At 31.8% G+C, this 26,118-nt stretch overlaps 1 protein-coding gene across 6 annotated transcripts in view; it reads right to left on the bottom strand.

Annotated features, from left to right (window-relative positions):
- The window catches only part of LOC145294518 (uncharacterized), a 188,058-nt gene that overhangs the window by 130,015 nt on the left and 31,925 nt on the right, over positions 1–26,118 (bottom strand). For 4 of the 6 annotated variants that reach the window (XM_080141387.1, XM_080141391.1, XM_080141386.1 and 1 more), the window contains 2 exons: positions 24,814–24,963; positions 17,577–17,612 (listed from right to left, as the gene is read on the bottom strand). In XM_080141387.1, coding sequence (XP_079997513.1) covers positions 17,577–17,612; positions 24,814–24,878 — 101 coding nt within the window. In that variant the 5' untranslated portion in view covers positions 24,879–24,963. The remainder of the gene's footprint in view (positions 1–17,576; positions 17,613–24,813; positions 24,964–26,118) is intronic. The other 2 variants (XM_080141389.1, XM_080141390.1) reach the window with 1 other exon arrangement.

Below are 26,118 nucleotides of genomic sequence, written 5' to 3' on the forward strand. Positions count from 1 at the left end.
AAATTTAAAGACAGCACACATACACACACACACACAAACGAAACAATCATTGAAGTAGATATTTGTTAAATTGGTATTATTATTAGATGAGAAAAAGATGGAATTTATTAGTCAGATTCAAATTCTAATAAATTACAGTAATTTAGTCATGGTGAGTTTCTAGCTAAATTAATAACCAATTCAACTCCACAAAACGGTTTCTCCAAGGCATTCCCCAATGTGAATCTTAATCTACGATACAGTGTATCCTCAAAGAGAGGACTAATACTTAATCTGCTTAAATTCAAGCTGTAGTTGCATATTTTCAGATATAAAATATACAAATACACTTTAATACTTTAACAAAAGTGTAACAGTAATTTTAAGTTTAAAAGAAACTGTATGAAAATGTTTTCTACCATTTTAAAAATAAGCAATAAAACGTTTTATGACCATTAAAACAAAAATATATTATGCAACTATCTTACATTTACTTACGTGATGCGCGCTCAGTACTTACGTGGTGCGCACTCAGTATCTATGGCAAGTATCAAGTGTCCTACATTTTTATAACATCAACAATTTAGAACATTAGGAAATACATAGGAATCTAAAAGAAAAAAAAAAAAAATCTAAAAAAAAAAAAAAAATAAACAAATAATAAAAAAACAGAAATTATTTTACTTTTTTCCTTTTAAAATCAAAGTCTTTATCTCAAACAGAATTGAACAAATTTGTATTTGTACATTTATAGACTTGACTGGTTGCGGAAGTGCCGCAGAGCAGAACCAATCGCTCCGCAATGATAAGTTGAATAGAAATCTGTTCAGAAGACCGGCTTTTTTATTGTATGCAGCCCTTTGCTGATATTATCACAGGTTTGTCATAGATTCCATCAGTGATAATTGAGCAAGTGTGTAGACACAAGTCACATCCCATCTTAATAACATGCAGTTCAAAGGGAAACACCGTCAGATTTGTCATCCCCTCTGTAGACCTTGGTTGGTTGAAGGATTTCAGTCAAACATTGACTAGAAAAACTGCTAGTGCTCCTATACAATAGAATCAATACACATTCCAGACTGACCACAATTGCACCTATGAACACTGCAGATTCTCGAATCTGTGTATAGAGTGACAGTGAATCTAAGACTAGATTTTTGATAGCAGGGCTGTTAGTCACAAGTTTAAGGCAAACCAGACAATGCTGGTCATGAAATGTTCTAAGAGATTCAACTCTGGTCTTCATCCTGATCATGTCCCACCGCTATTGTCTCTTCTTCTGATCTGGCCAGTTCACCTCTAATCAGCTAAAATATGTAGAATACTTTCAAACAGATCCCGACTGACTGGCGCAGATAGAGAAGGCAATGCAAAATCAATTATCGACTGTAGTCAGAATTCATCAAAGATGGAGAGAGAATGGCCTTGTACCAGCCTACACCATCGAAATAGACATTGCAGTGTCCAAAATAACATCACCCAGGTAGTCAGGTATCTCTTAACATAGCACAATAAGAACTTTGAGGTACAGAAACAGTTACACGGGAAAAACATGTTTGTCGATCAGTTGAAGCTGGGATAACGTGCCGAATAAATTCACAAGCTTTTTTTGCTGATGTTAGCTTGAATCGTTGGTTAGAAGAATGGGGAGCCAAAAATTATTAATACACAGTGATTGGTAATGACACCCCATCCATAACTCTGCTGATTTAGAAGACAGTCACTGTGAAGGACTCTGGTGAACAGTCAATATTGGTTACTTCAAACTTAGTGAGCTTGATCTCAAGCCTAATAGAAAAGGTGATCTCGTCAACTCCAAGAGAGGATTAATATGATTTGCTTAATCCCACACTAAGAGAAGAGGATGTAATAATTAAAAAAGAAAAAACAATTAAAAAAATTTGACTAATCACTTTTTGATGACAAAAGATGTATATGAGGAGGATGGAAGAAAGAAGGGATAATCATCAAAATAAATTTAGGAATTTTAATATGAAAACTCAAGTATAAAATTAAATATTATTCTTGCATAGTGTAGCACAGAATTATCTCCCTTGTTATACTCATTCCTAAGACTATAGGCTCCAGTCTTCAGATTGAAACTGATTAATGCGCCTATATGTTCTAATTTCCTTGTAATCCTTAAGGTACAGTGATTTATAATGTGCGTTTGAAGTCTGCATGAGATGAGAAAAGTGTGAAAAGAGCATCAACAGATATTGTTGATCTAGATATATAAGTAAAATTATGATAAGAGGGTACACAATGTGAATAAAGATTTTCAAACAAAAATTAGCACAAGACGCAACATATTTTTTCTAAGTTTTCAAAACGCTACACGTTTATACTGCAAAAAAAAAAAAAAAAAAAAAAAAAAAAAAAAAAAAAAAGATGGCAAGTAATTTCTGTCACAATGTTTGTAAAAATGTGATATTTTTATTATAAATATCCAGTCTGTAAAAAAAAAAAAAAAAAAAAAAAAAAAAAAAAAAAAAAGTGGTTATCCATAGTTTTATCAATAAACAAATTTATGCAAATTTTTAACAGCAATATTAAAGAAACTTCTATTTCTCATGAGTAATATATATTTTCTTTGTGATAAAATATTTTTAAGTTTTATTAAAAAGGAAATTTTCAACTGAAAAAAAAAAAAAAAAAGTGGGCAATTCAATTTTTTAATACAAAATCCAATAAAGACAAAATATTTTTAAATAATTAACTATAACTATCAATGAGAAAGGTTAGGACTATTTCAACAAGTATGTTTATAAATAAGCAGAAGATAATGAACTGAAATGTGTAGGTGTCCAAAAAGAGCATGTGTAAACCCATTTCTTTGCATATCCTCCTACGCATTTTCATTATGGACATCGAAGTGGAAACATAATATCATGGGAAAATATTCTGATCAAGTTCAAGATAAAATTATAGGCAATGAAATTTGGTCCAAAAAAATTATATATAAAAAAAGAAAATTATGGCATTACCAATCACTTACATGGAAACGGAAGGTCAAAAAAGCCAACAAGGAATAATATGTTTTTAAGGTACTCTTGCATAATTTGACCCGAATTCTTATGAATTCCCGGTAAGCATGGATTGGACGAGACCGGCAATTATCGGTGTCAGCCGAGCGTCATAAAAGAATCAGACTAATGAAAAAAACCTACATTGAAAAATGAAAATGTTTATTTTAATTTTGTTTTTTTTTTTTCTCAAAATATTTATCAACAGAAAGTTTGTTTTCTTTCTCCAAGAAAAGATTTTTTAACCGTATAATTGTTAGGTGTAAGTACAAGTTTGTTTTTTCTTTTTTGTAACCAATTTTTTTTTTTTTTTTTTTCAAGACTTGTTGTTCAGTCAAGTTCTTTTGGTGGCACTGTCCATTTGTACATCTTCAGGGGAAACCATCCTTTACATACGCTCTTTTTTTAAGTAAACATTTGTATTTAAAATAATTGCACCTCATTTTTTTTGGAACAGCATTTTTTTCTGACAATATGAGATTGTCTGCATCAATGTTTTCATTTCTTTTTTTAACATGTATAGATTTAGTTTCTTGCCTGTCATTTTTGTTTGGCAAGTTTGAAAATATATTTGTCAGCTTTTCTTTTTTTTTTTTGGTTTAGTTGCTTTCTTTCAATTCGAATGTCATCTGCTTCCATTTAGATAGCGCTTTTTCATTGGCTAATCAAACTCCCAAAAATTCAATTAAAAAATAAATAAATAATCAGAAAATAAGGAGCCCCCCCCCCTTAATATCACCTTAAAAATTATTAAAACATAACAGAAAAAAAATTTAAATAAATAAAATAAAAAGTCGAGTTAGCATTTCAACATTTGAACAATGCTCGACTGACACTGATGATTGCCGGTCTCACCCGATCTATGATTGACGGGAATTCACGAGAATTCGGGCCAAATTATACAAGAGTACCGTTTTTAAATAGGGACATATCTGCCAATAATTCTTCATCATGTAGACAATTGGCAAAAAAACTAGAACAGAATGTTCAGTGTTCTTCTTCAACTATTAGAAACTATTTAAATAATATCAGTTTATACTCGCAACACCCTATAAAAAAAAGAAAAAAAAAAAAAAAAAAGAAACTGTTATTGAAACCGTGACATATCAAAAATCGATTTGAGGCAAGCAAGAGATGGATAAAAATGCCAGAGAATAAAATTAAAAACATGATATTCAGTGATGAATCTAAATTTAATCTACATAATTTAAATGGAAACAAAAAAAATATGGCGAAAGAAAGGTGACCAACTAAATCAAAAAGCTATTCGTGGAACTGTAAAATTTGGAGGGTCAGTTATGGTTGGAGGGTGTTTTTCATATGGCATCGGAAAATTGATTTTCATAGATGTAAAAATGAATGCTGCATATTACTGCAACATGCTAAGTTCTTCCTTATTTAATTCTGTTAGGAAATTTGGTACACTGGCACTTTCTGAGTACATTTTTGCCCAAGACAATAACCCAAAACATACTAGCAAGCTTGCTGTAGCATATTTTAGAGAGGGCCACATCATGGCACTTCACATCCTTGGTCGGCTTGAAAATCAACATCAAAGTGTACCTAGATGTACTGAAAAATGTGATGATCCCCTGGTGCAATCAGGTGTCTGCTGACAGACCCTGGCTGTGGCAGCAAGACTCAGCGCTGGACCACAAGTTCAAAGAGACCCAGGGTTGGCTTCAGAAGGAGTGCTACGACTTTGTATCCTCTCATTCTCTAATATTTAGTTATTTCCAAGAACATTGACAATCGTTCTACATTCCTAAAATTTCAATATATATTCGTTTTCAAATTTTCTTACTGGGTTCGATTCTAACCTTGTCCAAATATCATTTTCAAACTTATCTAGTTTTCTCTTTTACTTAGTAGGGTCTGTCCCTTTCTCATAACACGCGTATCAATACCGTGACTGAGGCTGAAGGTGGCTACATTAAATACTATGTAATAAAGTTACCTGAATTGATTTTTTTCAATAAAAGTTTAAAAATAAAGCTGTAGTCTTGTTTTCTTTAGAGCAACAATTTATCGTTCCACCCTATATATATTACACATGGGAAATAGAAGTTTCTTTAATAATATATTGCTATTGGTAAAAATATGCATAAATTATTATGCGTATTGATAAAACTATGGATGACCACTTTTTAAAAATTTTTTACAGATTGTATTTTCTAGACGTGTAACAGAGCAACTGCCTTGAATTAACATCTAATTGCAAGACTAGATCAAATTGTAACTTGGAGATAAGCATAATGTGAAAATATAGTTAAAGAAATAGGACAAAAAGTTATAAAGAAATTAGCAACCAAAGCTAACCAGCAAGAATAGGAATGAAAAAGTTTTCATTCCTATTTTGTAATGATTTCATTATCTCTCAACTTCCAACATAAAATGTTGAAAATGATTAAGGTTTCCAAATATCTTTGGAGTTGAAAATTGCCCTTGAAAGGATGCTATTATAGAGACAAAAGTTTGCTGAGAAAGCAAAATTTGATTACACTTAAAAATATAGACATTCAAGAACTTTAGTATATTGATCTATATACCAATAAACCGGTCGCTAATTTTACCAATAATTTTGTCACTAAATTTCTGGATTCAAGTATATTTTAGAGAAGGCCACATCATGAAAAGGAGAGACAATGTATTCTGACTACAGTCGATAACTGATGTATTACCACAATCCTGTGAACAACTAGTTATTTGCAGAGTTCAAACAAACACTGGTTCTATCATTAGATAATTGTCATCACTAAGCCAATGTCATCGTATGCTGAACCTGCTAACATTAGTTTGATCTATTCACTTTAGGGATGAGATTGGATGACAAACATGCAGTGAGTGAAGGATAAGACAGTTCAATATAATATTTTAAATATACTAGCATAGGACATTGATAGAATCTCTTTAGCCATAAATTTAGTTCATTCCACTTAACACACTGTGCCCCGAGGAATGTTTTATTAATCATAATGTGGGTCACAGAAGCCACTAAAGATGGAAATATTTTTTAAAGGTATATTTTACACAAGTAATGTTGTAGTATAGTTAACAGTGGAGAAATTTTAAACAATAAAAAAAAAAAAAAAATACAAACAAAAAAAATCAAATAACCTTTACCAAACACATAAGAATTTAATTATCTACCGACCTGTATACTTTTAACATGCTGAAACTGTTAAGGCCAATAAGTCTCCTGTGCGTCATGAGTAAGTTGCTAGAATCTGTGTTAAATACAGAAGTAATCAAACATCTCAACAAAAATAACCTTCTTAGTGACACTCAATATGGTTTCCGTTCTGCTAGCTCTACAGCAGATGTCCTTACAGTTATATCGCATAGGATTAGCAAATCTCTCGACGGTGGCAATTTTTCTAGGGCAATTGCTCTTGATATATCTAAAGCCTTTGATAGGGTATGGCATAAAGGTTTACTTCATAAGATCGCTAGCTATGGTATAGCTGGAAAAGTCTTCTCAATTATTAAATCATTTCTTTCTGATAGGTTCATAAGAGTAGTAGTTGAGGGGCAAAAATCAGAAGCTCACAGTATTAATGCCAGTGTCCCTCAGGGATCCATCCTGGGCCCAACTCTTTTCCTGATCTACATTAATGATCTTCCAAATCATATCCTTACATCATTTGTAGACATTTATGCTGACGACACTACCATTTATGGTACCACATCTAAGACAGTAAACGAGCAAGTACTCTCCAATTCTCTCTCCTCTGATCTTGAGCATGTAGTACAATGGGGAAAGGAGTGGCTGGTTACTTTTAATGCATCTAAAACCAAGCTTCTCTCTTTACATCATCAACATTTTAATCCACATTTGTCATCAATTGAAATGAATGGCTCTCGTCTTCAGGAGGCCTCAAGTTTTGACAAGCTTCTGGGCTTGACCATTACTCCTGATCTTAAATGGAACACGTATATCAAATCTGTTGCCAAGGCCGCTGGAAAAATGGTGGGATCTTTCTATCGATCCGGTAAATATCTCACTGCTGATGCTATTCTCTATCTATATAAGAGCCAGGTACGTCCAAGGATGGAATACTGTTGCCACATCTGGGCAGGAGCTGCTAGAAAGGACTTGTCCTGCCTTGATAGAGTTCAAAATAGACTTCGTAGCCTCGTAGGAGATGTCCTTTTCTCCTCCTTACAACCTCTATCTCACAGAAGAGATGTTGCGAGTTTGTCTCTGATGTATCGTTATTTTCATGGAAAGTGTTCAACTGAGCTTCAATCTATGGTCCCCCCCTCGCCAAACTTTCACAAGAAACACTCGTCTAGCTGTAAACACTATCAATAATTTCCCCCACTCTTTATCTGTGCCTAAACCTAAACATAGATTCCATGAACAAAGCTTCTTTCTTAGAACTGCACAACTGTGGAATTGTCTTCCGTTTTCCTGCTTTCCGGCTGACTACAATATGGTTGTGTTCAAGTCTAAGGTAAATAAGTTCTTGATGAGCCGTTCCATATAAGTTATTAAATTTACCAAATTTTCATTACTAATGATTACTATATTGACCAACTTCTACTGTACACTCTTTAACCCTTATCCTTGAGTGGCCTCTGGACCTTGATAATGTGGTGATGCCTTTGTAAAAAAAAAAAAAAAATTAAAAAAAAATAATTTATTTATATGGCTTAGATTTATTGTCATCCTAAAGATATTGCAACTTACTACTAAAAAAAGCTTTAGAACATTTTCAGAATGTTAACAGTAAGTCATTAAAATTTCAATAAAAATTAAATTCTACTGGTTTTGGTAAAAGTGATTTGTTGTATATTTGGTTACACATTTTAAAATATATTGAAGGTGTTTATAAAAAGAGCAGTTAAATATTGAATTTGAAAAAATGTTTGCATCTGAATTTGCTCACTAATTCACTTTTAATGAGGGGAGGGAGGGCACATTATTTTAATTGCACATGACAATTTAAATAAAATATATCATATACTAGACTTTTTCCTCATTGACATTATAAGCCGAGTGCTATATGCCAAATTGATGGTTGAATATCGTAAAATTTGTGCTTATTTTTGCATCAAATCCCTATTAATCCCTAACTATGCATTGAACAGATACCCTAATACTTATTTCATTGCTCCTTAAATTGTATGCTTATCAAAGCAAAGGTCCATAGAAAATTTCAAACAAATTTGCGCATTAATTTCTGAGAAAAAGTGAAACAGACAGACTAAGAGAAATACAGATTCTAAGAAACTGATTTTAATACTTAGTACAGAAATAAGGTGCCACTAAATTACAACAGAATCTATTACAAAAACATTTTTTTTCTTTATTAAATCTTTGTTAGATAGGATGACACCTACCTAACAGAAAAATTTTATAAAGAAAAAAAAAAAATAGTAAATTTTACCACTAAAGAAAAAAAGTTGTAATTTTACCACTGAATATAAGTGATAAAATATAAATAGAATGCAAAAGAGCAAAAGTAATACGATGCTTCACACGTTTTCCGTTTTCTAAACAAGTTCATAAAAATATTATGAATACAAATTACTAATGACAAAAAAAAATTTTAAAAAAAAAGGGGGAGAAAAGTTACCTTGTTTGTTTATCTTGATATTTCTGAAAAGTATTCTGTGGCACCTCAGCACATTTTGAACCGCGTGTCGTCAGTAGTGGCAGGGGGTATAATTCAAGTTTTTCATTTTTGAAAACGAAAAAAAAAAAAAAAAAAAAAAAAAAACACGCACGGGGCAAATAGATTCTCGGATTTCTATAATGTGTGCGATTTCAAAGAAACTTAAAAAAAAAAAAAAAAAAAAAAATTTCCTTGCCCTCTCTTACTCCTGCTACATGATCATGACAGCCTAAAATTGCTTTGATGTGGCTCATCTTTTAAGGGCACTGTGACAATGAATATGAGCATCAAAGCATCTTGCTGCCATCTACATCCACCGCTGCATTTTATAGTTTTATTAAAAGCTAATATTTAATTCAGTCTTTTTTGCATTTGCCAGAAAAGCTTTTATGCATGAACTATCATTGTTTAGTTAGAAATATACAGGCATTTTTTCTCAAAAATTATTTGTTTGGTTAGTGTTTTGTTGTATTGCATCTCAAGTTGCCTTGGTTGGTTGGTTTTGTTTTACGGCATATCAATCTTTTCCAGGTTATTTAATGCCGAATCTAGTTATTTTGAGGAACGCTTTTTAATGGAGTATATTTTTTTTAAGTCAGATTCTATTTAACCCATAGTTGGGACCCTAACAGGTACTACCACTCCGGGTCAGAGTGGACCTGGGAGCAATGGCAATTAAAGGGTGGCTCCACACTCCCCAAGGCCCACAAGCTGGGGCCTCACCATCGGATATAGTTTTAGGTCATATCCAGGACCATTGTATAAAGGGTTCTTTTTAAATTTTTTTATAAAGGCCAATTTTTTTAAGATATGAGAGTATGGTGTGGGGATTGTTTTTATCAAATAATTCTTTAATATTGTTTTCTTTGTAGAATCGATTTCTTACGGTTACAAAATCAGTACATTTAATTAATATGTGTTTGATTGTGAGTGGTGTTTGACAAGGTATACAGATGGGTTGGCTTTCTTTTTTTAGGAGATATGTGTGGGTTAAGTGAGTATGGCCTATTTTTATTCTTTTCTGTTTAGTTTGACTTCTTTTCTGTTTAGTTTTGTATTTTGTTCTTGGTTTTTTATTTTTGGCATGATTTTGTGAAGTTTATTGTTAGGGTGTTCATTCCAGCAGGTTTGCCATTTCTCTGTTGTATATGCGTTGATACGTCTTTTTGAATCTATGTATGGAATTTTAAAATTTGCATCGATTGGGAGATTTAGGGCGTTTTTTGCTGCAGAATCTGCTAATTAATACCGGAATGGCTCGGTATCCAGCAGGAAATGATTTCTTTTTTACTGTTTAGTTCAGTTAATTTTTGGAGTAATTTTGCGATTAGGGGGTTGTCCATCTTTTTATTTTTAATCGCTTTTAGAGTAGATTGGGAGTCTGAAAGGATTATAAATTTGTTTTTTTTTTGTCATTGGAGGCGAGTTTGAGAGCTAGGATTAGAGCATGTATTTCAGCACTGAAGATTGAGGTTTCTTTTGGGAGGTTTGATTGTTTTTTGATTGATTTATTGAGTATTGCTGCACTGGCTGTTGCGTTATTTTGTTTAGACCCATCTGTATAGATGTGTGTGTGGTGTGGATACTTTTATTTGATTTTATCGAGATCATGATAAGTTATTGAATGAGTATGTTTCTTTTCATATTTACTTAAACTTAGGTCGATGTTAGGGGATACGATTTTCCAGGGAGGTGTTTTGAGTAGGACAGTTTTGTGAATTTTAGTTATGGGTAGACTTGCTTCTTTGGAAATCGATTTTTGATTGCATTTTCTTTTTGGTCGAAAAGGTGTTTGTTGTGCTAGGTTTGTGGGGTTGGTCGAAAAGGTGTTTACGGTTTGGATTTAAAATGCTATTGTGTGCTGGGTTTATGGGGTTGGCTGTAAGTTTTGTGTAGTATTTTAGACCAAGGTTTCGATTTCTGAGCATTGGAGGAGTTTCATGTGCTTCTGCATACAGGCTTTCTACAGGGGAGGCTGGAAATGCTCCTAGTACTAGTCTTAGTCCGGAGTGACATATTGTGTTGAGGGTTTTTAGATATGACTTTCTGGTGGATTGCTATATGAAGCTACCATAATCTATTTTTGATCTAATTAATGCTCTATATAGTTTGAGTAGTGTGTTCTTGTCAGCTCCCCAATCTGTATGGGTGATGACTCGTAGGAGTTGTAATGCTTTATTACATTTGGTTTTGATGTGTGGAATGAAATTTAGTTTTTTTGTCAAAAATGATTCCCAGGTGCTTGTGTTCATTTACAAATGGAATTTTCGCCTTCAATCTGTAAGGTTGGGTCAGGGTGGAGTTTGCGTTGGTTACAGAAATGGATGCATTTTGTTTTAGTTTTGGAGAATTTGAAACCATTTTTTGTTGCCCATTTATTAATTTTATTTATGTTATGTTGTAGTTTTCTTTAAATAGTGCGAGTGTATTTAGATCTGTAGCTGATTGAGCAGTCATCTACATCTAAGGAGCTATGTATATCAGGAGAGAATTCTTTTATAATGCTATTGATTTTTATGTTAAAGATAGTTGTTGATAATATGCTGCCTTGGAGCACTCCTCCTTGATTTTGTGGGTCTGATAAAGTTGAGTCTATGCGAACTTGGAAAGATCTGTCTGTTAGGAAGTTTTTTATAAATTCAGGTAATCTGCCTCTTAGTCCGATGTTGTGGACATCTTTTATGATACCATGTTTCCAGGTAGTTTCATATGCTTTCTCAAGATCAAAAAACAAAACAAAAAAAAAAAAAACAGATGTTACGTGTTCCTTATTGATAAAAGCTTCTGATATAATTTTCCAGGTTAGTGATGTGGTCTATACATCCTCGATTTTTTTGGTATCCACACTGGACTTAAGAAATTATTTTGTTGTCATCTAGATACCATATAAGACGGTAGTTAATCATTCTTTTGAACGTTTTGCATAGGCAGCTTGTGAGAGCGATTGGTCTGTAGTTTTCTGGGTTTGATGCATCTTTTCCCAGTTTGGGTGTTGGTATTATTGTTGCATTTTTCCATGAAGTTGGGAAATCTTTTGTTTCCCATATTTTATTATAAATTTTGAGAAGGAGTTTTAATGATTCTGGCGGAATTTCTTTAAGGAAGCTGTAATGCACTTCATCTGGTCCTACAGCTGAATTATGGGATTTTTCTATGGCAGTTTCTAGTTCATTGAGGGAGAAGATTTCATTGTAAGGCTCTTGTTTTTGGAGTTAAAGTTTATTTTGTACTTTTCTTCATGTTTCTGAAGTATTTGGAATTGTCTATTGTAGTGTTTTGATGACGAGTGTAATTGCTTGGAGATTTGTTTTGACAGAGAAATTGCTTTGAGGTATGTTATTCCTTACAAGAATTGAGGTGCCTCCATTAGCACGAAGGCCTGTGTTATGGAAATAGTTGTATTGTTCATAGTTTGGTGTTTTGAAATGGTTATTGTTTTGTAGGAAGATTTCTTGTAAGCAAACAATGGCTGGGTTGAAGAGTGAGATAAGTATAAGAAGTTCATTATAGTTAGATCTTATTCCACGACAATTCCATTGGATAATTTGTTGTTTTATTTCTATCCATGAGGCTGTTTAGTTTTCCTCTATTTCCATCTCTTTAGAAGTAGAGGATTTATCTTTTGTTGGAGTTTGTGTCTTTGTGAAGTGTTTTGCTGGGTTTTTTCTTTTTTTTGTTTGGATCTGGACGTCGATCTGGATCTTGCTTGAGATGTTGCGGTTTTGGCTTCTTGTTCATTTTTTCCCCTCTTGATTACTTGTGTTTGGTTTCTTTTTTTTATCTAGGGTGTTTTCGGTTTCCATTTTTTCTAGAATTTGGAATCTATTTTGAGTGTCTATTTTTTTGGTTTTCTTCTTTTCTGGAACGTTCTTTATTTGCTGTTTTATCATTGCTTATGTTTTTATTAATTTCTGGTGGTTGTTTTGTTGGTTTCTGTGATAATTTTTTTAATGGTTCTGTTGTGGATGGAATATTATTTTCTTTGTTTGGATTTGTTATTTCTATTTTGTTTCCCAGATTTGAGTATTTTTCTTTTAGGCTATTTTGAAATTCTGGCCATTCTTTAATATTTAATGTAATCAGTTTGTTTATCAGCTCCCTATATTGATCATGTATTTCATTATGTTGGTATGGTTTAGTTGTCTTTTTTGTTGTCTCAGCATATGTGTTGTCTTTCATGTACATCTCAACTATTTTTCTGGCTTCTGGAAAGGTTGTGTTTTTTCTTGTACTTTACTTCTATAATTTCTCTTTCTTTTTTATGTTTTGCATATTTTAGAGAAGACCGGGTGATCTTCTTTGCAGTTTGCGCATTTCACCTCATTTATGCATTTTTCTTCGGTGTGGTCAGGCTCTTTGTTGTCGCATTTTCCACATATTTTTATTCCTTTACAGGTTTCTCTACCATGTCCATATTTTTGGCAATGGAAACATCTTAATGGAGCTGGGATATATTGGTCTACTTATACATTTAAGTAGCCAATTTTTATTTCTTTAGGTATTGTTGGTTTGTTAAATGTTAATATGTATGTGTTGGTTGTTATTATTTTATTGTTTCTTTTTATGTTTATGCGGATGTGGTTGATTACTCCTTGTTTTTCTAATTCGGTTTTTATTTCTTCAGTTGCCAGCGATAGTTCATAACTTCGAATTACTCCTTTCGAAGTGTTTAGTGTTTTATGGAGAAAGACTTTGCACTTGTACTCATGGAAGTTCTTCATTTTGAGTAGAGATTGAGCATCTCTAAGATTGGTTATCTCAACTAGTAGATTTCCATCTTTTGTTTTTTTTGATCATTTTTGGTTTACTTTTTATGGATAATGTTTTTTCTATTCGGAAAGGTGATAAATTTCCAAGTTTTTTTATTTTTGATTAATTCAATAACCAAGAATCATGGGAAGTTTCCTTTGTCTATAGTTGGAACGGTTTTTCTAGTTTTGAAGTCAAAGGAATGGTTTCTTTTAAGGGTTTTGAGGGGGATGCTTTTGTTTTTATCAGCCATGGATTTTGGGATTTATTTGTTTTGGATCATCTATGTCAAATCAGGTGATTTGTTAAAATTTTTAAAATCTTCCAATACTTATTCATGGTGATAATTTGTGTAAGATTCATTTCATGTAATCACTTTAAAATATCGACACATATTTTCATTATTGTTTATATACAGAGACTGCATTTTGTAATGTCAACTTTAATATATTTAAGCACCTTTTTATTGCTTTCGCAGTAAAATGTCTGTTGTAGAAGATCAATATTCAGTGAGAAAAGGTTTTATTCAGTGTATTTAGGCTCGCATTCATGGCATATTGGTTGTAGTTCTTTTTGCAAGTAGGAATACATAATCCTTGAAAAACCTACGCAAAGTCTGAATCATACTATTACATATTCCTTTAAGAGTTTTTCTCAAATTTTGTTCCATTCTCCTAATAGAATGTTAATAGTTGCTCTATCAATGTTCTGTTTGTTACAAAAATTTGTTTTTCATTTTTAACCTGCAAATGGAATCTCATACTTTTTCAGGAAATTAATAATTACATCTTGTTATAGCGTTTCAAGGATTCCTCAATGATAATCTGAATTTTACTCAAGTTCATGTGATTCATTTAAAAAATCACCTTATTTAGATGGAGTTCTTTTTAGAGATGGCAAGATAGAATCATAATAAAAAAATGTAAGGGCAGTCAAATCAGCAACCAGTGAAAACCCTGATCAAAATGGGAAAAAGGGAATTGGCAAGGCAGGCTCTGTGTTTCGAACCAAGGAAACCAAAATCAGGAAAGACCAAAAACAGCCTAACAGTTCAGATATTGAAACACTGGCAGTTACAGCATAAATCGGACAGTTTGTGCTCCGTTATATGACACACGAACCATCACATGTGCTGTAGGCTGCAAATATGGAAGGACTTAGGAAGTGTTAATAATGTTTCATGAATATTAAAAATCAATTGGAACGGACATAATGTGTAAAAAAAATACAAGAGAAAAGAATCTAAAAAAAAAAAATAATAAATATACAAATTTAACAGATAATTATATGACATATACAATTTTAAGTCATCTAATATTTATATACATATATATATTATAGATTATATTATACAGTGATAAATTGATTAGTCATAGTGATACAAGGTTTCAAGGTAAATAAACCCTCACCTATGGCCTGATAACTATTAACATACTAACCAATGAGATAGCAGTGATCATCTTTACTTAACTGCCCAGATTTACTACCTACTTTAAAACCACTGGTATCACTTACAAATTAGCCCTGTAGTATTACCCCCTCCCCAAATACATCATGTTCTTACAACATAACCGAGCCCTTTGTTTATTCCTCCTAAATTAGACACACATAATATATTATGGTTGCATATATATTAGTATGAAAATATACTTATGGCAAGTAAGCATTTTTGTTTCACATGTGGGGGAAAATCATTAGACCAATATATATATATATATATATATATATATATATATATATATATATATATATATACATACACACACACAAAAATTGTATGTTTGTGTCCACTTTTCACATCCAAATGCAGATGTAAAACCTATACCTGTTATAAACCACTGTATCCAGAGAATTGTTTACAGAAGGAAAAGATGTAATGAAAAAATATTTAAAAAGAAAAAAAGTTTAAAGGATGAAACACAAATTAAAAAATAAAAATACTAGTATGATCAACATTGTGATTGATTTTCAATTAAAAAAAAAAAAACTAGTATGATCAACATTGTGATTGATTTTCAATAAAAAAAAAAAAAAAATACTAGTATGATCAACATTGTGATTGATTTTCAATTAAAAAAAAAAAAAAACTAGTATGATCAACATTGTGATTGATTTTCAATAATAATAAAAAAAACAAAAAAAAAACACGAAGAGTAAGTGAGATAATACACTCTTTTAAACAAAACTTTTTAGTTGTCTTTTTAATTTTGTTTAAAAGAGTGTATTATCTCTAATACTAAGTAGCACATATAAAAAAATGATTAGACTGGTATTTTAAATCCTGCACCTAATATCTGGAGGACTTACATAAGCTTAAATGTTCAAAAAACATGAGGATGACGTGAAGGGATGAACAAAATAATGGAAACATCTAACATTATCTATAAAACTGCAAAAACTTATTTTCATGCTTTTCATTTATTATGATTATTGCTTAATGTTTTTTTTTTTCTTTTTAAAACATCAGAAACAGGTAATAAAATTTCTTTAATTTAAATTGTTGGTACTTGTATGGCAGGTGTTTGCATACCAAAAACAGCCAGAATGTTTAATGTTTCAAGTAGTACTGTCTCAAAATAATGACAGTCTTTGAAAGAAAGGGGAAAAATCTGTTGAAACAAAACTCTTGAAGAAAATCAAAATTTTCAGATAAGAACTGTTGAACTCTAATGCAAATTGTTAGAAAGGATAAAAAAGTAAAGTTCCTAAAATCACCACACCGCCTTATAACTACATTGAGAACCCAGTTTTCACAAAAACTGTCCGCTGAAAGTTGCATAAAGCAGGATTTCATGAGGGTTGCATTCAGAAATCCACTACTTTCAAAAACAAATGTCGCAAAACATTTACAGTTAAATAAAAACCTACAGAATTGGTCTCTAGAGCAGTGAAAGAATGTTATTTTATTTATTTATTTTTTTTCAAATAAGCCATCCAAACTCTCTTTTGGTCAAGATCAAAGTGTAGTATCTGTTCTTCAGATGCTGCACTTCATTTTCTTGTTCTCTTTCGGTGGAGGAGAAATCCTTCACGACTGAGACAATTTTTATTTTTGTACCTTTTCTCCACGTAAAAAAACGACCCTGGTGTCTAACTCTGGCCCGTGGGGAGGCATAATAAATAGGTACATCACCAACTGAAGATACATATGAAAACCGACAAAAGAAGCATGATACAGACTGCCATATTCCAATTATTAAATAGAGGAATGCAATTCATTAGACCAGGGGTCTCTAAACTATGGGCAGATCCAGCCTGCCAAAGTCTTTAATCCGGCTTATGGAAAACAAAAGTACTTGTGAAATTTTTTTTTAATGAAAAGGTATGAAAATAGTGTAGTGGGTTTTATTTTTGTTCAGAAAATGATTAAAAGAATGAGGTTTTGGAGTACCAGTTTCAGTAAAAAACAAAGCAAATAAGCAAAACAGTACAAAACATGTTCAGGTAATTATTTTAATGTTTTTTTTTTATTTTGGCTTGCATAACTCTAAAAAAAATCATCAATATGATTCACAGTTCTGAAATTTTGGAGACCCCTGCTCTAAACCAATGGCTTTTCTACATAACAGAATTAATGGTCAAGATTATTTAAGTATTTTATCTAATTAAATTCATCCTATGGTCGCAGAACAGTTTCCAGAGGTAAATGCAAATTTTCAGGATAATAATGTACACCAATTCACAGGCAATTACATCGATACACTGGTTCTCATTAGATCAACAAAGTTCAGCAACATTGAGCCTGGCCAGTAACAGATGGATGACCATTTGAGAATACCAGGCGTTAGGATGTTTACACGTCTCTACAAGACTTGCAAAAACTCAACATTTTCTCCTCTGATAAGGTTTTACAAGTGACTGGGGATCACTTGTAAATTTGACATTCTCATGAAACTTCCTTCTTTAGAGGAAGCCAATTCAAAATGCCTTGAGCAAGTGCTACTTCAGTAATTCACACAAAGTTGTTATTGAATGATAACGTCAAGAGTCAATACTTTCCCTTATCATCATTACAAGAATTGGCGACTGTTTTAGGAGAAGCCATATCTTGTAGAAATTAAACTGTAACAATTGTTAAAGGTAGTCCTACTCCATATTAAGATAAATTGGTTTGAAATTTTAAGACTTTTCCATGATTTTGTCTAATCCCTGCAGTATAAGAATAGAAAATGTAAAATAAAACTGTCAAGATATTCACCAATGACATTTGTCTGCTCTGATTCTGGCAAGCTCACTTGGAAAAAAAAAACAAAAACAGTTGTCAAATCTTTTTTACTCATTGGAAAATAAAACAAATTGCCTAGCTTACCCCAGCGCTACACACAAAGGAATATGTATTTATATAGACATTGAAACAGAAATGCATTATAATAGTAGAAAGGACACAATTGCCATTACTTACCTCCATACATATTTATATCATACAGTTAACTGGCGTAGATAAAAATGTTTATTTTACTCTTATAATCAACCCTAGGAGCACTTATGAAAATCAGATTATTTTTAAGTTACAGACTAACCCAATGAATGTTTTGTGGGTGTATATGTATGTATGTATATATATATATATATATATATATATATATATGATGGTGATAAGATAAATCAATGTATGCTTCTGTTGTAATTTAAAATGTTCATGCAAACAAAATGGATATTAAAACAAAACAGGTCTAAACTTGAATGTGGGAGTTTTTAATATGTCTAATTATTTTACAGACCAGAAAGGATTTTTGTTTTGGAATAAAACGTTGTTAGCTATTAGAATCATTTGCTTTTTACAGTAATTTACAACAACAAAAGACAACAGCTTCTTTGGTATTTGGTACAGAGACTTCACGTAGACTGGCTGCACAATACTGAAAACGTCTAGTTTTTGCACAATCATTTCATTTTCATAAATCTTTTCATATTAAATAATACATATTAAAATGTAAAATATAATAAAACCTATAGTTTACAATTAAAGACTTTATTCTTAACTAGTGAGGAGTGCCCAGCCTTGCAGAGTCGTAAAATATATTTTTATTCATGCAAATTTCGTATTTATTATTACGGAGTCAATTCTCTATTTAATATTATATTGTACCTAATATATAGTTGTGATTTCAAAAAGTTTCTTAAAAAATTACTTGGGTGCTATCAGTTAAAATCCAAACCAAAACACTTAGTGCTTCAACTTATATAGCTATCGAGAGATGAGTAAGAAAGATTTAATCTTAAATAACTTGAAGAAATAAATTGAATTTGGGCATGTGTAAAAAGAAATAAAAATATGCCGGCAAGTTGAAATGAACAGTTTGCATTTCCACGCGCCGATATATTTCTGCACGCATTACTCATTCATCCAAGCAAAGATTTTACTTAAAAACCATTCTTGGTATATGATTACTATTTACTGTTATTTTCAATGTTACATGACCAGTAGTTTATTAGTTTATTAGTTAAATATTTACACACAGACAGACACATACTCATTTTATTTTTATAGATTTGTATTATTAACCAAAGTAAAACATGCCATTATCTGTTAAATGTTAAAAAATGCACTATTTTATCTGAAAAACAAACACACTAATATATGCATATATCTATATAAGTATAAAACTCAAATGACTTTGTAACGGGTGTTGTACCCTAACATCCAGTTTTCGACTCCGGTTGCACATGCGTACATGAACAAATAATCAACACGACAATAAAATGTATTGTTTTACAGTGTACGTTTTCAACGTCCCAATTGTTTTTTTTCGCATTTAAATTATCCAAATAAACAATTGTTGATACTTTCTGCTTTTTTTTTTTTTCTCTTTTACATCATTCATTTCCGTATTACATTTAAGTTATTTTAATGCAATTTTCTTACAAATAAATCTACTTTAACCTGTTGACAGCCATAAGAGTATTTAAAAACGGCGATTTACCCACCACCTTCATTTTTTTTTAAATTTATTCTTCATATTTTTAATACACCTTCCTTAAAAAAACATTTATACATTTTCATTAAAACGTATTGTTTTACTGTGTCCGTTTTCAGCGTCCAAATTGTTTTTTTTGTTTTTTTTTTGTTTAAATTAAAAGATATCAAAATTTGAATTTAACTTTAAGTATTAGGGTATCTGTTCAGTGCACATTTACCTGTAAGTATGGCAAACCACTATATAAATATCTCAAAACTGTGAGTGTTTGTTCATCAGTGATTAATTGCATGTCTGGATTCAGAAAGTCCCTGCTGATGTCTTAGATTGGTTTTGTTTTTCTATTTCAAAAAAAAAAAGAAAATCAATTTTTTTTTTTTTTTTAAAGTGTATACAGAAATGCTTAATGGGAAACCAGCTCTGGTGAGAACGTAGTTGATTCAACAATTTTTTGTTTATGACCACAGATAACAGTTGTTCACTGATTAACAGGATTCTGGTAATTTTATTGATTGACTTGTGAAACTTACCAATTTCCCATAAAAATGGACAAAAGCAAATTGCTTGTTTGATATCTGGAAAAATTTACTTATTAAAAAAAAATTTTTCTTTTTTAAGCAAATTATTATCCTGGGCAAAACCAGGTACTTCCACTTGTAACATAATTTAAAAAGTTCCTTTAGCCCTAGTGTACTCCAGCCAAATTTAATCTATCTATATATCTATAAAAGTGAACGTGTGTCTGTGTGTGTACATTTCCCTACGCAATAACTCTCAATTTTAAGTCTACAGACTCGAAATTTAATATACAGGGTACTGAGATTTAGGAAAATTTTGTGATCTGTTTTCGGCCAGAAATTTGGTTGTTAAGGAGTCAAAGTTCAACGATATAACTTTTGAGGACAATTTTGGGTCTAAACACTTGAAATTTTAGATATAGGTTACTTGGACATGGATCTAACTTAACTTGATTTGAGCCCAAAACAATAAATTTTAAGGGGTCATAATGGGGGTCAAAGTTAAAAAAAAAATTGACCTCTGTGGTCTACCAAATTACTCAGACAATTTCTGGTCTAAACATTTGAAATTTTACATAAAGGGTATTCAGAGATAGGGCAAGTTTTTTCATCGGTTTGGGTTGACAATTTTTAGTTACCAATATATAAATGTATGTATGTATGTTTGCATGCCTGCCTCTTTTCGATTGTCTAGCCTTAATTTAAACATAAGTCACTACAGGTTTGGCGGTGGTCGTAACTGCAAAGACGTCAGGTTTTTTTCCTGTTCTTTTCCTCCTTCGCGGTACAGGGTTCGAGCCTGCCTTCCTACTACCACTTTTTTTTTTTTTTTGCTCAATATACACATCCAAACACCCAGGCAACGCCGGGCTGAAATGCTAATATATCTATAAAAGTGAAAGTGTCTGTGTGTACATTTCCCTACACAATAACTGTCAATTTTCAGTCTACAGACTTGAAATTTGATGTAATGGGTATGGAGGTTTGGGAAAATCTTTGTCATCCTTTTTCGGCTAGAAATTTGGCTGTTAAGAGGTAAAAGTTAAAGATTTAACCTTTGAGAACTCTACCAAACTCCTCTGACAATTTTCGGTCTAAACACTTGAAATTTTAGATATAGGTTACTTGTACATGGATCTAATTTAATAACTTGATTTGAGCCCAAAACAATAAATGTTAGAGGGTCATAATAGGGGTCAAAGTTAAAAAAATTTGTCCGCTTCAGTCTGTACCAAATTACTCAAACAATTTCTGGTCTAAATATTTGAAATTTTACATAAAAGGTATTCAGAGATAGGGCAAGTTTTTTAATTGGTTTGGGTCAAAAATTTGAGTTACCAATATATAAATGTATGTATGCATGTATGTTTGCATGCCTGCCTAAAACTTTCGACAGAGGTGACGGATTTTTACAAGATCAGTATTGTTTTAAAGTTCGACCTTTCAGACAACTATCGAAAAATTGGCTAAAAACATTAATATCTTCACCTTAAACTGGGCACTTTTCTATAGGGAGAGGTCGCTTTTTTCACCGATATTTTCGAAAGACATCCTCTCTTTTTGATTGTCTAGCCTTAATTAAAACCTACGTCACTTCCGGTTTGGTGGTAACAGCAAAGACGTCAGTTCCCCCCCCCCGTTTTTTTTCCTCCTTTGCGGTACGGGTTCGAGCCTTCCTTCCTACTACCACTTCTCTTTCCCCCCCTCAACATACACCTTCAAACACACGGGCAACGCCGGGCTGAAATGTTAGTAATCTATAAAAGTGAAAATGTCTCTGTGTGTGTCAGTGTACATTTCCCTACGCAATAACTGTCAATTTTCGGTCTACAGACTCAAAATTTGAAATACAGGTTATTGAGATTTGGGAAAATCTTTTTAATCGAGTTTCGGCCAGAAATTTGGCTGTTGTGGGGCAAAAGTTCAACGATTTGACCTTTGAGAACTCTACCAAACTCCGACAATTTTGGGTCTAAACACTTGAAATTTTAGATATAGGTTACTTGGACATGGATCTAACTTTATAATTTGATTTGAGCACAAAACAGTAAATTTTAAGGGGTCAAAATTGGGGTCAAAGTTAAAAAATTTTTTTATCTCTGTGGTCTCTAACAAATAAGTCAGCCAATTTTTGATTAAAACATCTGAAATTTTACACAAAGTGTATTCAAACATACAGACTTTTTAATTGTTTCTTTGCTGAAAATTTGGCTTCAAAGGGGTCAAAGTTCAAAAGATTTGACCTTTGCGGTTTTTAGCAAACTAAACAAATTTTGGGTCTAAACATCTGAAATTTTACATAAAGGGTATTCAGACATTCGGCAAGCTTTTAAATCGGTTTTTGGGTGAAAATTTGGCTGCCAAGAGGTCAAAGTTGAAAGAATTGACCTTTGCAAATACTACCAAACTTCTCTGCCAGTTTTGGGTCTAAACACTTGAAATTTTAGATGTAGATAACTTGGACATGGGTCAAACATTTTAATTTAATTTGAGTCCAAAACAATAAATGCTAAGGGGTCAAAATTGGGGTCAACATTAAAAAAAATTTGACGTCTGCGGTCTTAGCAACTTTCCTCTTTGATAGTTAATTAAGCCTATTATATAGAAAGGCATAACCGTACATATTCACACTTTTTAATATATACACATGCACATAAAGTTATAAACAGTACATAGGGCCCCGAGTAAAACCAGGCTGAACTGCTAGTACTAAACAAATAAAAACAAAGACGTGTCTCACACTGTTTTTCTCTTTGTTGCTTGTTTTGCTGTTAGCATTTTAAAAGCTCCTTGTCTTTTTTTGTAGAGACCTGTCTTACTGTTATTGTTACAGCAAATTTAACATACTTATACTGGAGAAATCAAGAAAATTTATAGGCTATTTTGGTCATTTTTAATTATACAAATCTGATTTTCATAAATGCTTGTAGAATAAAAAAGGGGATCTAATACACCTACTACATTTGGTGATTTTGTTTTACAGCATAACATTTGGATCATTTAATGCCAGTCATTTCGGTAAAAGTTTTTGTTTCAAATTATTCAAAATTAATTTGTTTTGTATGCATATATTTTGTAAATAAATCATTTGAACATTATTTGGTACTAATGCAGAAATACAGACTGTGTTAGTTTTTAGATAGAATTTTCAAATTCAATTCAATTTTTACAGTATCTTTTGTTTATCAAATTAGGTAAAAATACAGAATAGTTTATAAAAAAAAAAAAAAAAAAAAAAAAAAAAGGGCCCCCTCTCCTCATGTTAAGAATGTGTTTCTAAATAATTTTATTATTCCAGCAGGGTCTGTATTCTGCATAAGTATCAACAATTCAATATAACCTGTAAATAAAAACCAGACAGGTATTACAACTTTGTATCAGAGTGAATCTAGGAGTAATAGAAACTAAGACATGACTATATACTTGGTATGTTATCATTATCTTGTTGAAGATCAGGACTGGGTTGAGTTAAACAATATTTAACTAGTTGATATCATTGGAAAATAGGAAAAACAAATTAAATAAAGAAAGAAAAGGGTTGGAATAATGGATTTCAGGTTGGTAGATAAAACACTAAAAGTGTCCAAGGCAGTTTAAGGTCATGCCGGGACCAGAACTACTAGACTATTCCAGCAAAATTTTGAAAGATGAATACAAGTTGCTGGTCTCTGAACAATGAGATTCTAAAATTTATCTGTTTCTCATCATGACACCATACCTATACAGAATTTATGTAGATAGTCGGGATCATATTAGTATATTGATGAATATCATGGTCGACACACACATTGTGCCTTCAGAGTCTCATGCTCTAGAAACAAAAATAGTCTGTTTATTATATCTTGACAATTTAGAACCATGTTTTTTGTCAAGATTTGGTTCACTTGTCATAGATCCCCAAAAATAGATGTCTCCAAATTGTAATTATTGTCTGTTAACAGGCCAAAAATCAGTTTAGAATCAATTTTTTTTACTGCTCTATGCATCACTCACTTATGATGTTCAATTATAATGAATCTTTTTCAAATTTGAAGAGAATCAAGAATGAACAGAAAGTCACAATGATTCAAGAACGAATAATTAAACATTAATGGACATTGAACTTTGTATGTGATATGCATTTCTGATATTAACAAGTTTGGTTATGTTAAATCTTTTAGTCACGCTTGTAAGTTTCTTTATATAATGTCTTTTTTAATTTTATTTTTGTCTGTAGTAATGCTTTTATGATGCACAAAGACGATCATATGTACCATTTGGATATGTTAATTTGCTTTCATTTCTTTTTCAAAGAAATTAATAAGGAAACATCAAGAGCTTGATTGCAACACACTGAATGAAGAAAATTGCTGGCTTCACTGAAGGTTTCCATGAGAAATTGGGTTGTATAGCTGATGTCCCAACTAGTACGGCTACATTATCTACCGTCAGTCATCTGAAACACTCTATAATGTACCTTACATCAATGTCAATGGCTCAAAGTTGCACAGTAAAATGCTCAAGATATGGAGGGGATCAGTTGACAACTTGATCCCAGCAAAATAGCAATAAACAGGAGAAGTGGTAAATCATTCGTGAAACATCTAACCTAATCTAATGAGACACAAAGATCAAAACTGAAAATGATGACAAGACTAAAATTGTCTTTCAGAAAAGCCTAACCATGAAATGTGTGACAGTCTTTGCGCTAGTCTAATAAGGCACTATGTATAGTCATAACAACATTGTTTTTAAAGTGATTAATTTCTTTACTAAAGCTATATAAAAGAAATTCAAAAGGATTTAAATTTTAAGATTAATTATAATCTCATCCAGCATATAGAAGATGCCACAGCTAGTAGTAATAGTAGTTGTAATGATAGCTGTAACGGGAGCGGTAGATATAATAGCAATAGTAATAATTGTACTAAAAGTTATTATAGAAATAATAATGATATATAATTAATAATACCAACAAAAAAAAAGAAGGTTAAGAAAGATTATTTCTGATGGTACATACAAAGAATCAGCAGCCATTTTGACTGCTGTAGTTCCAACTAACTCCTGGTGGACTATCAAGCTCATGATGACAGCTTGATATTCTGCTTCAAGTGCACCAGCAACAGGAAGTGAACTGGCTTCTTTTTGCCTAGCATGGCACACACACCCCCTGAAAGAAAAAGAAAAGAAAAAATAGAGAAATAACAGTGCAGTTATTTATATTGTTCTGCTTTGTTAAAAGCTTTATTGAAGTAGAAATACGCTTTAGAAAGCCTCACACGCACACAAAATATGCTAATATTGTTTCGTAGTGCTCTTTTAATAACATTTACTTATATCATTAGATATTTTTGCTAGTCTTTATCATAAGGCCAAGTTGTCTTTTCTACTTGACAGTCTATTTAGCTAAAGCTCAAAAACTACCAAGGATACACTTACAAACTTTATCAATTCTGACTTAAACAGGTTGTGGTAAAAAAATTAATGTACTATCCATTCATTTGAGGGGGGGGGTCACTCAGGACCAAATTAATGGTGGAGGAGTTAGAAACAATGTTCTTTTATTCAAGAATTGAATATAGTTTTCAATTTATTTCCCTGTAACAAATAAAAATCATAGAAATTAGAAAAGAATATAAATTATAAAATATGGGAGTATAAGTACATAGAGAATCTTATTCATTCTCCTTCAATGCCAAAGAACTAGTTTACAATAAACATTTTAAAAAAGCACTAAATTGTGTATGGTTATAGCAAATAAAAGACAGCATTTGTGAGTGTAGATTTTACTGTCTTATTCTGGTCATTATTTTTTGCTAGGATTACAGTGAAGTATCAATTCCATCCTCAATTGGACGAGAAAACCTGCATAGACTGAACTAATTTGTTCTCAGTCCACAGTTCCCTTTTTTAAAAAGCTGGATTCTCCACATGTAAAATTGTCTAACGTTGCTCTATTGGGGAGCAAGTAATTAGGAAACTATCAAATAAAACTAAAGAAAATGGAAATATTGACAAAAGTGGAGTCTCCAATTTCTCCACAACTCCGTATTTACATAGATTTCAGTACCCCCCCCCTGGTTATAGTGAAAAAGTAGTTGCCAAGTAAATTTTAATGGTCTTATTTTACAGCATATCAAACACTTAGATGATTTAATGCCAAATCTAGATTTTTATTCTTAAAATATTTATTCATGCTGTAAATGTATATATATAGTATATGAATGCTTTGTAGATTGATGTTTTGGGGTATATATTTTTTAAATAGAATGTAAATGATAATACTATTTATATTTAAGGTATAGATAAGACCAAACTAAGATAT

Source organism: Euprymna scolopes, chromosome 2 (assembly GCF_053919585.1).
Source record: "Euprymna scolopes isolate OS-2025 chromosome 2, ASM5391958v1, whole genome shotgun sequence".
NCBI classification, from domain to species: domain Eukaryota; kingdom Metazoa; phylum Mollusca; class Cephalopoda; order Sepiida; family Sepiolidae; genus Euprymna; species Euprymna scolopes.